The following is a 13,608-nucleotide window of genomic DNA, read 5'->3' as shown; positions in this document are numbered from 1 at the left end:
AAAAAACAGTAATGGCTTGAATAAACACAAATATAAAGTAAACACATATCTTTGCTTCAAATGTTCAGTCGCATTATGCAAAGAAAAAAGAGCAAAGAGAACATACATACATAACAAAAAAAATAGGTATGAAGACTCCAACCCTAGAAAAAGAAGAACACAACCAGCCCTGTAGATTGGGGTACATTTACTACTAATTGCTTGTCGCCACTCTCAGCTGCTTTAGCAAGTCAACAAGAGCTACGCTTCTTTTTTCAACACCCATAAGATGGAAAACAAATTACATGTTTCCAAAACTGTACTGAAGCAGGGAACAATCAGGATCTGTAAACAACGTATGTATTAAATAAGTGCTGGAAGAGAATGTGTTACACTGCACACATACAGTATATTGCTGCAGTTTCATGTTTGTGCCATTCTAAAATTGGAAATTAACTGCATAGGGCTAAACATGAACATGTAGGACTTAATAATATACCTTTTCTACTGTACATCTCTGCCTGCTCCTCTGCACCTCTCAGCAATCTATTCTGCAGGTGTACAGAAGCTGTTATAGTGGTAGCCTACAGTATTCAAAACACGTTTTTTTTTGCAACTCACAAAAGATGGAGACAATAATACAAATTTATATTTTTAAATACTGTACTGTAGAAAATAAGAAGCAGGATAATGTAGTTATCAAATACAGTGAGGTGATCCCGGGGACTTAAAAGGGTTTTGAAATGGGTGCGTTTGAACCTCATTGCCGCTGATAAAAGGTTAATAGTAATATGTATAACAGAGACAAATATGCTTTATGAATATGCGACAAAAAATAACAGGATTTAAGCGCAGCTCATTTTAAATTAATATGAATATGGCCCTTTGGAAATGTTGGGGTTATTGAAAACATAAGTTAGAGATTTAAACATTGCTAAATGTATGCACTTCTAAATGTAGACCAGACAACAGAATTTATTGCACTTTTGATTTTATTTTTACAAACAAGAGACTCCTGGTTCACATCAGTCTTATCTTTCTTGGGACTTCTGTAAAAATGTAAACCGATCTGTAATAAACTGTAATAAACAGGACGTTACAGTAACATGCATTTGTTATGAAAAAATGGCACTGCATGGCCTCTAACTTAAAAACTTGAAAAAAATAAATTTTCATGGAGATGCACAGATAATGATGGCTCACTGTGGGGTAGAAAAATGTAATTACAGTAGCATTAAAAATAATGATGCACAGTAAATCTGATTTAAATAACCATGTGCAAGAGAAAAAAAGCATGGGGCAAGATTAAATCGACTGTTTTGAACTTTTATTGACATGCAAATGAGTAATCCGGTTTTTACCTAAAAGATTTTTATTATAATTTCACAGGCCCCAATTACCACTAATCTTGGACTACATTAGTTAATGCAAAATAAGTGCTAATTGGTAATAGTGGGCTATCTTACAGTACTGTATTGTAAGAGAAAATATCCAGATTTATTAACTATACTAAAATAAACTATAGTACTGACACTAAAATGAAATATCTCAAAACAGTTTTTAAAGAAACAAAACCCCAGTTAAGAATTGTAGTTTATTAAAGCAAATTAACCCTTTTAAGTCATAAGGATAGCAAGACTATGGTAAAAACTATAAAGAACAAATATCCAACCCAACCATTGTGCAAAATTAACTAAAATGGAGTTTCAAAGGTTTTGCAGCTATACAACACAGAATGTTAACCTAATGTAAAGAAAACTCTCAATTCTATCATTTTAATAGTTTCCATTTCTTTTAATACAAAACTTACATCCACTTTTACAACAAAGGAAATTAATAGCAAAACACTTTATTAACTGGGCAATTAACAGAAATACACAAATGATCTGTTTAAGGTTAAGCTTGGTAATAAAGAATAACTGGGTAATATCAAATAACATTCATAATTACTGCCTCATTAACTGAGCAAGTCTCTGTTATGGAACTGTTATTTATTTGTTTATTTACATTTTAAATGTACTGCATTTTCACTCTTCTCAATATCATTTCTTTTATTCAGCAGGTTGTCTTGTATAGGAACCATCAGGTACCTATACAAGGAACCAAACTCAGCTAACCATCATGACCTCTTACGGAATGTGCAACATAGTAAGTGGAATGGGAACTAGTCTAAGATGCTGTAGTGTTCCATGCCAATGTCAAAATAAAACCAAGGTAACAAGACTGGGTAAAACTGCATTAGCCCAAATGTTACTCTACTGGGAATTTATGGATAAACAATAGAGAAGATTTTAAGGCGATTGCACATCAGATTAGTCTGTCATTAACAATCCACCATACGTAAATATTGTATGTAAAAAAAAAGCTGGTGATGAGTGATTGTAACTGTACAATCAAGACAATCGCTGTTTTAAACAAATCTACTATCTCAATATATCACTTAGGGCTAGTGTGCAATGGACTTAAATCTTAGACCATCTTGGACGAAGCAAAGTGGATAAGGAAAACCAACAAAACTCAGATTTTTACAGCATGGAATATTTTTTATATCCTTGGTCAACAGTTTCTTTAGTTATAGTTGAAAGAAGTCTGTTGCAGAAATTATTTATGATTCTCAGCAGTAGTATAGTCACTGGCATACTAGAAAACTAGCTTTACAGTTCACATGCTTTGATGGTTTCTATCATTATACAGAGAGTTACCAATAATCTGAGGTCCATAGCTTTGATGTGCACTAATGCTCAGTAGCAGGGTGGTATGCAATATGTTAGTCCTTCTACTTGACATAGATGGCAGCTACTAGCTGTTGAGCATTCTAATCAATAGATTTGGCAGATGCAGGAGCTGTCAGGTCACATGGGTTGTCATGGCAACAATGTGTCAGTGGGGCTTACTACTCACAAATCCCCTTTAGCTGAGTAACTGATTGGAATCTAGTTTGTACATTACACCTTACAAAACATGTTGTTTGTTGTTTTTTATTACTGTGTGCCAACTCAATAAACCCAGTCTTCTGAGAATCCAGTGGCTTTTGAAAGATTACCAGAATTAAAATATTCAAGCTTAATTTCATCTAGGGCTGTGTTCAAAGGTTGAAAGTTCGTTTGCTAGCTAGGAATTCGAAGGTTCGTCAGTCGACATTCACACACTATGTTTTATTTTTTTGTTTTTTTTTCTGTTAACAGAAACCATTTGACAATGTGTGAATACTAAAAATCCACATTAAATGTCACTCGCATTGCAAAATACGATCTTTTGATTCGTATAATGCATATTACTTAAACAACGTTGCTGTATTAAACCAAATCATTACATGTAACTCTATATGGTGCTGCTGCTGTGCATTAGAGCAGGGTATATTATACCTATAGCGGTTATATTGCTTCAGTAAAATATTAAGAGAAGTGCTATGGTAGACTATGAAACATACAAAATATACGCCAACATAAATCATTTTAATTTCAAAAACATATTCTATTTATATGGATTACCTGTAAATTAATTGGATTTTCAATCAAATATAAACTAGTAGCTATGGTGACTTCACCAGTAAATTATGCAAATTCCTACCGCTGAAGGGTCGAACCTCGTTTGGTAATGTGTTCCGAACCTTCGAAGGTCAACATGTACCCTTCGTTCCATTACCCTAATTTCATCCATATAACACACAAATATGGACTGATAAGACCAGCAAACTGCAGCCTACATTTTTACCTTTATATGCAATGCCTGAAAATACAAAAATTCTTCTGTGGATTAATATTGTTCAGATGGGAAGACTATGTTTCCTGAAAAGTTCAGAGGAGGACAAACTTCAGGAAAACATTAACATAGTTCCATTTCTCACAAGGTAGAGTTCAGGAAATCCAACAGTTCAGCACGATTTTTATCCCTCTAAAAGGACAAAAGAAATAGTACATTTTAGACAATCTCAGAGGAGGCAAATCTTAATAGAACCGTTATTAGGGATTCAAAACTGTGCCAGTTTAGAAATCAGGATATAGGGCTGTGATCTCTAAAACATCCAGACATGATCATCATTTTCAAAAACATAAGTCTTGAAAGAAATGCACTCTCTGAAAACATGTTCATTTTAAACAAAATATATTTGGTACATTCTCAGACCTTGTTGACAATTCCACTTACTTATGGTCTCCACAGTAGTTTTAGTTGTATGGGACGTATGCCCACTCACCCTAGAAATCTGTCTGCCACTTTAAGCCAAATACTAGATGTTTTGTTTATAAAACAAACAAAAAAAACACTTCAAGCTCTGTTAAAGCCTATGAAGCAATAGAAATGGGAGAGCAACTTTAAAGATTAATGATTTTAAACCATGGACATGTATTCACTCTAACCAGGACAACTCTCTTCACAGCTGTTCAGTGACACCCACTGGTAAGATGGCTTTATAAAAAAAAAATACTAGAACCTTACTTGTTTAGAACAAACATCGTAGTCCAAGGAGGTATATCTGAAGAATGATCATGAAGCACAGAACTTTTGTTGTACCCTTCAAAGTTTTCCAGATATTTAACTTTACAATAACACACACTACACATCGTTTGTGTTTTGTGGTTCTATTTCACACACACAAATTCACCTGTTTGTCCTTTTTTGATTTCTTAACCTTCATTTTAATCTTCTTTCCAGTGATCATACTGTATTTGTCACTCTTCTTGTCGTTCAAAAACTGAAAGAGAACAACATAGAACAAACCACAGCCAACGGTAATGCTATGTTAAAAAAATAGACAATTTTACTACTCTTTACACACTGAACGCTGGCTGTATTTCCACTTTAAATTAAAAAAAAAAAAAAATAGTAGGAAGTCTAAATCCATTCTATTACATATTATGCAGCATTTTAGAAAGACAACTTGTATCTGTGTGCATGTTTGTTGCCTAGATCAGAGGTTCCTAACTTTTCTTGACTCAGAGAGCCTTAGAGATCCTGACTGAGGTCCCCCACCCAGAATCCATAGAAATAGAGTACCTTATTTTCATTGCAAACAACATTTAGAAAGTATGAAGGAAAATGAATTTTAAAAAAGTAATAGTTAGTGTCATATTTTGGAAAATGTGTTTTTGATAGCTTTAGTGAGAGAGGCTGTTTGTTTGTACTGATAGAAGTACTGCTGCTTTCGTTATGTTCAGTGTCAATCATCGGACGTTTGAGAAGCTCCATAATTACTGTACTCAGTTGAACACTGTATGACTGCAAATGAAACAATCCACTGCCTGTAAAGGTAAACAGGAGTGGTATGGTTTGTTTTATATATGTAGGGTACCACAAACAGCTTCTGTTTACTTATAATACATACATTTCCAGCACTATTTAATTGATGCATTATTTGCAGTATCCTGCTTATTACATCCTACAGGACTTTGAAACTTTCATTATGGTGCTACAGTAGTACCTCAGTATGAACACCTTGGGAATGGAGGTTGTTCGTAAGTCTGAAATGTCCGGAACTCTGAGTTTATTGTTAATTTCAGAGTTGGGGTAAATTCATTTCCAATCCCAGTTCCCTTTTATACAATTCCAATTCCTATTCTGTTTTACAGCATAGTCTTTACTGAAGTCTATGCCATAGGCTTTACCAGGTTACCTAATAAGTTAATTAAGTTGTACACAGTATTTGTTTGCTCAATAAAGCCTTTGTTGTAAAATGACTGGAATTGTGCTATGATCCACTGAAAACATCTCGCGCCCCCCTATGGGTCCCTGGCCCCCAGATTGGGAAACCCCAGCCTAGATTGTAACATGTTTTTTTCCTCTGTAAAGCTGCATGTATGTATTGCTGTTACTTTGATATAATATCTTATTTTTTACTCCTGATGAACCAAATACAGGTGCACTCCACTTATAGCGGACTGCAAGGGATAATGGAAATCGGTACTTTATAAGTACATAGTAAACACAATTCGAAATGCTGTATGTAACTGCCAACATAAAGTACCTTAAATATACACGATACAAGAAAGCTAACTGCCAAAGAACGGGAGTTTATTATTACAAAACATGTCCCTGTGGGCCGTACAATGCAATAAGTAGTAACATTTTACAAATTTATATATTTTTGCTAAATGTAATTAAAATTGTATACATTTAAACTGTTTTTCCTGCCTGACGTCACAAATGCTACCGTGACTGTCATTTACTGTCCCGGATGTACCTTATTTGTGCAAAATATCTACCTATGGAACAGGAAAACTGTACGTATTAAATAGTATATACGTTATAAGTGAGTCAGTTTTAACTAGAGTAATTAAAGCCCATGTTGTTTGGCAGGGACATGCCTCCTCAATACGTTGTAAGTGGAACTGCGTTCTAACAGGATCCGTTGTAAGTGGAGTGCACCTGTATATATCAACTTTACGATTATTTGCCCATTAACACAGATATTGTTTAGCACTGCACCTTTGAATGTACTTGAAATGGAGTCACAGCATACTTTATTGCCAACCACATCTCCAGAAGCGGACTATAAATACCTTTGAAATCTGAACAGGCCCCGAACTGACATGCTTGACTTTCCTTTCCTTCTTTTTCTTGTGTTTCTTCTCTTTTTTTACTTTCTGTACACAGAGCGCAGTAAATGGAAAACAGACAATACATAAATACATACACATAAACACAATACAATACACTATAGGCATCATGCTGTATGAATTTAAGAATCTGAATGCAGTAATACTTTTTATTGAAAAATAAACTATTATTGAGCCCAGCTTTGCAAGCAAAAAGCTTTTTCATGAAGTGTGTTTGTTTCATAATCAAGAATCATGAACATCGCTGCACTACAGATTTCAATTAAATAAGATCATTTTTAAAGGAAAAGGAACAAAGGCTTACCTTTTTGTGATGCTTTTCCTTTTTTCTTTTCTTTGTTTTAGACTTGCTATGCGACTCTGTTTAAAACAAACAACATTAAAAACAAATCAATACATTTCCAAGATCCTTTCCTTGATTTCTGATTATGGTTTAGTTTTTGTTTCATTACTGTTTAGAAACAGCTGGGTAACACTTAACAGACAATCTTATACGGGCTGAATATAACACACAGAATGGCCTCCTCTCATTTGTAAATCTTATGGTCTATAACTAACATTAGAGAGTCATCTTTGTTATCTGTTTTAAACTTCTGAACATTGCTTTGGCTGGCTGATCACAGTCAAAGGTTGTCTAGTTCTAAGGCTGGTTTCACAGACCCTGATTACTCATAAGCTTGCCCTACCGGATGCTACCCTAGGTGAGACAGTTGGTTATTGTTGGTGAGTTTACTCGCATACTGACAATAAGTTGCCAGATGTGCTGGATTGTGAAGGCATACGCAAACTATCCCAATGGCCTAATATCCACATTAAAGTAACAGTCCCTTGACACAGGGGTTGTACCGACAGACTGGAGTATTGCAAATATAATACCGATCCACAAAAAAGGAGACAAAACCGAACCAGGTAACTACTGACCAATAAGCCTGACTTCTATTATATGTAAACTTATGTAAACAATAATAAGATCCAAAATGGAAAATTACCTATATGGTAACAGTATCCTGGGAAACAGTCAGCATGGTTTTAGGAAAGGGAGATCATGTCTAACTAACCTGCTTGACTTTTTTGAGGATGGAACATCGACAATGGATAATTGCTAAGCATATGACATGGTTTATTTAGATTTCCAGAAAGCTTTTGACAAAGTCCTGCATAAAAGATTAATCCTCAAACTGAACGCAGTAGGGATTCAAGGAAATGCATGCACATGGATTAGGGAGTGGTTAACATGTAGAAAACAGAAAGTACTGATTGGAGGAGAAACCTCAAAATAGAGCGAGGTAACCAGTGGTATTCCACAGGGATCAGTATTAGGTCCTCTGCTATTCCTAATCTACATTAATGATTTAGATTCTGGTATAGTAAGCAAACTTGTTAAATTTGCAGACGGCACAAAAATAGGAGTGGCACACACTGTTGCAGCAGCAAAGATCATTCAAAATGATCTAGACAGCATTCAGAACTGGGCAGACACATGGCAAATGACATTTAATACAGAAAAGTGTAAGGTACTGCACACACGCAATAAAAATGAGCATTATAAATATCATTTGGGAGATACTGAAATTGAAGAAGGAATCTATGAAAAAGACCTAGGAGTTTATGTTGACTCAGAAATGTCTTCATCTTGGCAATGTGGGGAAGCTATAAAAAAAGGCCAACAAGATGCTTGGATATATTGTGAAAAGTGTTCAATTTAAATCAAGAAAAGCAATGTTAAAACTTTACAATGCATTTGTAAGACCTCATCTAGAATATTGTGTTCAGTTCTGGTCACCTCGCTACAAAAAGGATATTGCTGATCTAGAAAGAGTGCAAAGAAGAGCAACCAGAATTCTCTCGGGTTTAAAAGGCATGTCGTATGCAGACAGGCTAAAAGAATTTAATCTATTCAGTCTTGAACAAAGAAGACTATGCGGTGATCTGATTCAAACATTCAAAATTCTAAAAGGTATTGACAATGTCGACCCAGGGGACTTTTTCGACCTGAAAAAAGAAACATGGACCAGGGGTCACAAATGGAGATTATATAAAGGGTATTCAGAACAGAAAATAGGAGGCACTTTTTTACACAGAGAATTGTGAGGGTCTGGAACCAACTCCCCAGTAATGTTCTTGAAGCTGACACCCTGGGATCCTTCAAGAAGCTGCTTGATGGATTCTGGGATCAATAAGGTACTAACAACCAAACAAGCAAGATGGACCGAATGGCCTCCTCTCGTTTGTAAACTTTCTTATGTTCTTAAACAAAAACAAAAAAATCCAAGTGACATTTAAAGCATTGAATGGTAACTTCGGCAATACAATTATAATTAGGTTGATGCATACCTTTAGACTCTCACCTCTCCAGTCATCATATTTTTACTGTGTGTAGCCTCAAGCATTCACATCAATTCATCAGTAGTCAGACATACAGTATCTACCACTTACATTGTACAGGGTTAATTCAGGCCAACGTTTATATCGAACAAATAGCATTTGCCATTCCCATTGATTTCAATAACAAGGGCATTATTTATATCGTGTTAAACACTTTGTACATTTCTAGCAAACTCAGCTGTTTGGATCTCGTTATGTGCCGTTCACATAAATTTGAATAACAAATGCTCTGCTTATTACTGTAGTAATCGCTCTTACTAATCCACCAATCAGCTGTTTTCACCTCGTTACCTTGCCATTCACATAGATTTCAATACAAAAGGCAGCACTTTACTCTAGTAAAAGCTTGACAAAACGATCAATCAGCTGTTTGCACCTCATTACTGAATGATTACCCTGTACTGTACCTTGGCTATTTAATCCCTGTATGCAGTGTCGGGTTTACAGTTTGAAAAAACAGCACTGACTGAAACAGTAAGCAAGCATGGCTGCAAAAAGAATAAAGCGATGAGCATCAGCATGAAAATTAAGTGTGTAAATAAAATGTCTCTGCTACATACTGTGCGCTTGCTAAAGCATGCTTGGAACCCTGTCAGTCAGCAAACAATGCAACATCGCTTAAAAAAAGCTGGGGTTTCTGTAGTTAAGGATGAAAGTGCTGACAAAAGTACAACCGAAACTGAAACGCTGACAACACCAGAGGGGATGTCAGAGGAAGAATTCTCAGCTGTGTCACCTGTGTCACCCTGTGTCAGCTGTGCGATCAGAATGCTCTGCCTGACACACACACACCGATGACGTAAACGTGCGTGCTGTGCTTGTAACACTGTGCTATGGAGCAGCATCCACATGTACAGCCGAATTGGGACTTTTTTGAAAACGCTGAAAGTCTGCCGTCCATACTTGCAAAAAGAAAGATCGTCCAGAAGCATATCAGAGTTCTTTGGGAAACAATGTGCAGTAATGTAGCTTACATGTACTGTACATTTCTGCACTTGCATTACTTTTTTGCAGTTACTTTTTATTACATTCATAGGTTTTAATACATCTTTTTTAGAAGTGTAATGAGTGTCTTAATAAAGATTTAACCGCATACACTAGTGTTTGTTTTGATTACTGTACTGATGATTGGGGGATATTTTGAATGTCAGGTTATTGTGTGGGAGTTTATACCGTACATCGCTTACTGCGAGTGAATCGTTAACACAAACGTGCCCCTTCTAAGCGGTGGCGACTGTACCTAACTTTGACTTGACTTCACTGTAAAAATGCTTGCTTAAAGTACTGGCACTCACCACTGCTTCTTGATCTGCTTGTATTGCTTGAGGATGAAGACGACACACTAGAAGAGCTAGAAGATGAGGTAGAGGATGTGGAGGAAGATCTGCTTCTACTACATCTTCTCTTCCTTTTCTCTTTGCCTTTAAAGTGAAAACAGAAATCAACAGCAACAAGTGCTATCCGTTTTCACAAGAGCAACCTCGGATCCACTATGACATAATATGGGCACAATGATTTTTTTCATTTTTATGTTGCCAAACTTTGAACCTGGGCCATCCCACTTTGCTACACCAATAAGTCACAGATATCAGACTACATACACAATTTTTGTGATACTGGATCTATCCTAACATCCATATATTTGATCATCAGAAAGTATTAGGCTAACCAGTAGTGTGGACTTCATGACTTATCCAATGTAACAAACGTTACATTTTGTTTGGAGGTTTTAACAGGGGAGCAGCTACTCGTATACCCATGGAGGGGTCCTCTTCTACAGAGCACAAAGCTTTAAGAGGGGCGCACATGGAGTGATGAGGGTAGGAAGGGGACATCAGCCAAATCAATCTTAGCGATCAATGGGGTGTTACAGATGTCACAGCCAGTTTACCCTCACATCCATTATACGATTGATAGTGGAAGTTGCAAAACAAATGTCGTAGTGGTTAGGGCTCTGGACTCTGACCGGAAGGTTGTGGGTTCAATCCCTGGTATGAGACACTGCTGCTGTACCCTTGAGCAAGGTACTTTACCTTAATTGCTCCAGTAAAAACCCAACTGTATAAATGGGTAATTGTATGAAAAAATAATGTGATATCTTGTAACAATTGTAAGTCGCCCTGGATAAGGGCGTCTGCTAAGAAATAAATAATAATAATAATAATAATAAATTAATCCAATTCAAATTAATACACAGAATATATTTCACACCCAGTAGACATTTTAGATGTAAATACAAAAAAAAGATAATTGCTGGTGATGTAATGAACCAGAAGGTAACCTCACACATGTGTTGGTCACTTACTGTCCTAAGGTTGAACATTTTTGAAAATAACCAAGATCATAAAAATAATAATAAACTTTCCATTACAATTATCCCCTAAAATGATCTTAATTGGTGACTTTACTGATTTTAAACTGACCAGTATTCAATTTAAAATGAATTTGATCTTTTTTAGTGGTTGCCAAAAAACAAACCTTGGTAAACTGAAGAGAGACAGATCCTCCTTTATTTGATCTCTGGATTAAGGCAATATTACAAAATATCAACTTTGAGAAATCCACATTCAAAATGGAAAACAAATAGGATTCACAGGAAGTATGGACTAACACTACTTATGACAGATCTACTTCCTAATAAATATTCCATGTATAACTACTTTATTACAAGAAATATTGTTTTGAATGTTTTACAATTCCATTGGTATTGTTAACAAAATGAATTATTAATCATATGTAAGAATGTATAAGAAACTAGCCAAGTAGTTATTACAATATTTATTATGCCATATTTATGAAATGGTTTGTTTATGTATATGTGCATCATTTTGTAATAATTGTTCAACAACAATTATAAATGAGAAAAAAAATGTTACATTTTAATAGTCCTCTGCAGTTTGTTTTTTTAATATACAATATGTTATCTCTGAAACAGTTTACAGTAATAAGAGCTTACATTTTTTTTAAAACCCTCTGCTGGTGGATTTATGATCCTAGGAACATGCCTACCATAATCAATCAGTTTTAAAAGTTAATTGAAAAAAACAAACAAAAAAAAAACAGTAAACATGTAATACTTGACAGCCCTAGCAATAAGTGGCTTTGGGTTAAATTTAGCAGCTGTATAAAATGTGAACAAGATGCACACACATAGAAATTGTAGTAATATTTTGAAAGATTCACATATGCATGGATTTAGACCACTTGTATCATGGTGTGTTTATGCATAAATTACCTTGTGGAACATACATGTGTAAAGTAGTTCACCTAAAAGAAAGGCTTTTTCTGGGATAGGAACAGATTATTTTAAAATGATCAGATCATACATTACACATTATTTTGGGAAGGATTATGTACACTTCTCAACCTTCACAGTCCTCCAAAATGAACAATAACTTAGGTCAGCATAGTGGCTATTTGAAATGAAGAGTGCCACATGTAAAACGTTAGTATAGCACGCATCCTGACCTCTTCCTTCTACTGTCTTCTCCTCTGCAATGTTTGGAGTGTGACTTCTCCCTTTGTGGCAGTCATCCATGGCTGAAAGAAAACAGAGCACAAAACAGCTGCCATTTAATTTCCAATTGGTTGTAAGGCCACCATGACAGGAAGACAAAGCTAACAAATGATCAGTACCCCCTTACCTCAAAAGTGTGTGCTACAGGTGACGGTTTTTTTTTTTTTTTTTTTTTTGTCCCACCCCGAAGTCTAAGGGCACCTACCCACTCCAGTTTAAAGCAAATTAAGTTTTATTAAAATGTCAATTTCGACAGTAAGCATAATATACTACTGGTACACATGATTACTGACAAAGCTTTGACTGCCAGAATAGACTTTATGAAGAAAACTACGTACTATACATACGAAGGCTTCAACTGCACTTTCTCAACTAACAACATTCTCCAGGTTAGTTGAATACATTGTAGTGCACTCTTCTGTCTTATTTTATGATTACAAACTAATCCTTGATTTTCTATCAGTGTTTCACAGCAAACATATCCTGAGCTAGTATATCTGATTCGCTTAAGATCTTACCTATATAGACAGTCAACCTTTAAATTTTGAACATCTGCTAAATCCGGCTAATGAAAAAGATGTTTACATTTTTTAAAATGTGTTACCAGGAATCAATCGAACAACATTGACAGGAGCTAAATATCCTAACTTCTCCTGCTATATATGCGCACACTGCCATTTTTCTGTCCCATAATGCCTTGCTCCCTAAGGGTGACTGAGTTGATTTGAATATTTAAGGAGGCATAACCCCATATTTGAGTTAAAGTGCCGTTACTAACAATAAACGTCACATTTCACAGTAAAATATAACTATTCTGTGGCTGTTTACTACATAAATTCGTAGTTTTTCGTGTTAGCTACGCTAATTTATCAGAAAGTCGACCGGTAGCATCTGGTTTGATTACATTCTGCGGGGTAGTTTTAAAAAGGTTGCAGAGTTTACTGATCCAATTAAAATAAATACATAAATAAATAAATACATTTTAAATAATAATAATAATAATAATAATAATAATAATAATAATAATAATAATAATAATAATAGGTCCTCTGCTTTTAAAATATAATATACCAGTTGAGATTACCTTGATTTTTTTTAAAAGTGGAGTAGTCTAACTCTTGTCTACTTGGTTCTTGCTTATTCTTAAAAAATACAGATCAAAATACAACGTAC

General features: G+C 35.2%; 1 protein-coding gene across 2 annotated transcripts; it reads right to left on the bottom strand.

Annotated features, from left to right (window-relative positions):
* Positions 1–1,752: 1,752 nt before the first annotated feature.
* Positions 1,753–13,127, bottom strand: LOC117403322 (ADP-ribosylation factor-like protein 6-interacting protein 4). 2 transcript variants are annotated; one of them, XM_034005383.3, is made up of 7 exons: positions 12,954–13,127; positions 12,387–12,458; positions 10,214–10,339; positions 6,838–6,893; positions 6,477–6,560; positions 4,583–4,672; positions 1,753–3,873 (listed from the first exon to the last, which is right to left on the bottom strand). In XM_034005383.3, exons 2-7 carry the CDS (start codon positions 12,454–12,456, stop codon positions 3,823–3,825), a joined length of 477 nt encoding a protein of 158 aa, XP_033861274.3. In that variant the 5' UTR covers positions 12,457–12,458; positions 12,954–13,127; the 3' UTR covers positions 1,753–3,822. The 2 variants fall into 2 exon arrangements, with proteins under 2 accessions (XP_033861274.3, XP_033861275.3); XM_034005384.3 differs by lacking the exon at positions 12,954–13,127 and adding an exon at positions 12,563–12,947.
* Between the last annotated feature and the right edge of the window lie 481 nt (positions 13,128–13,608).

Source organism: Acipenser ruthenus, chromosome 5 (genome assembly GCF_902713425.1).
Source record: "Acipenser ruthenus chromosome 5, fAciRut3.2 maternal haplotype, whole genome shotgun sequence".
Lineage (NCBI taxonomy): Eukaryota > Metazoa > Chordata > Actinopteri > Acipenseriformes > Acipenseridae > Acipenser > Acipenser ruthenus.
The sequence above is the reverse complement of the archived record's forward strand: the minus strand, read 5'-3'. Positions and strand labels throughout refer to the sequence as shown.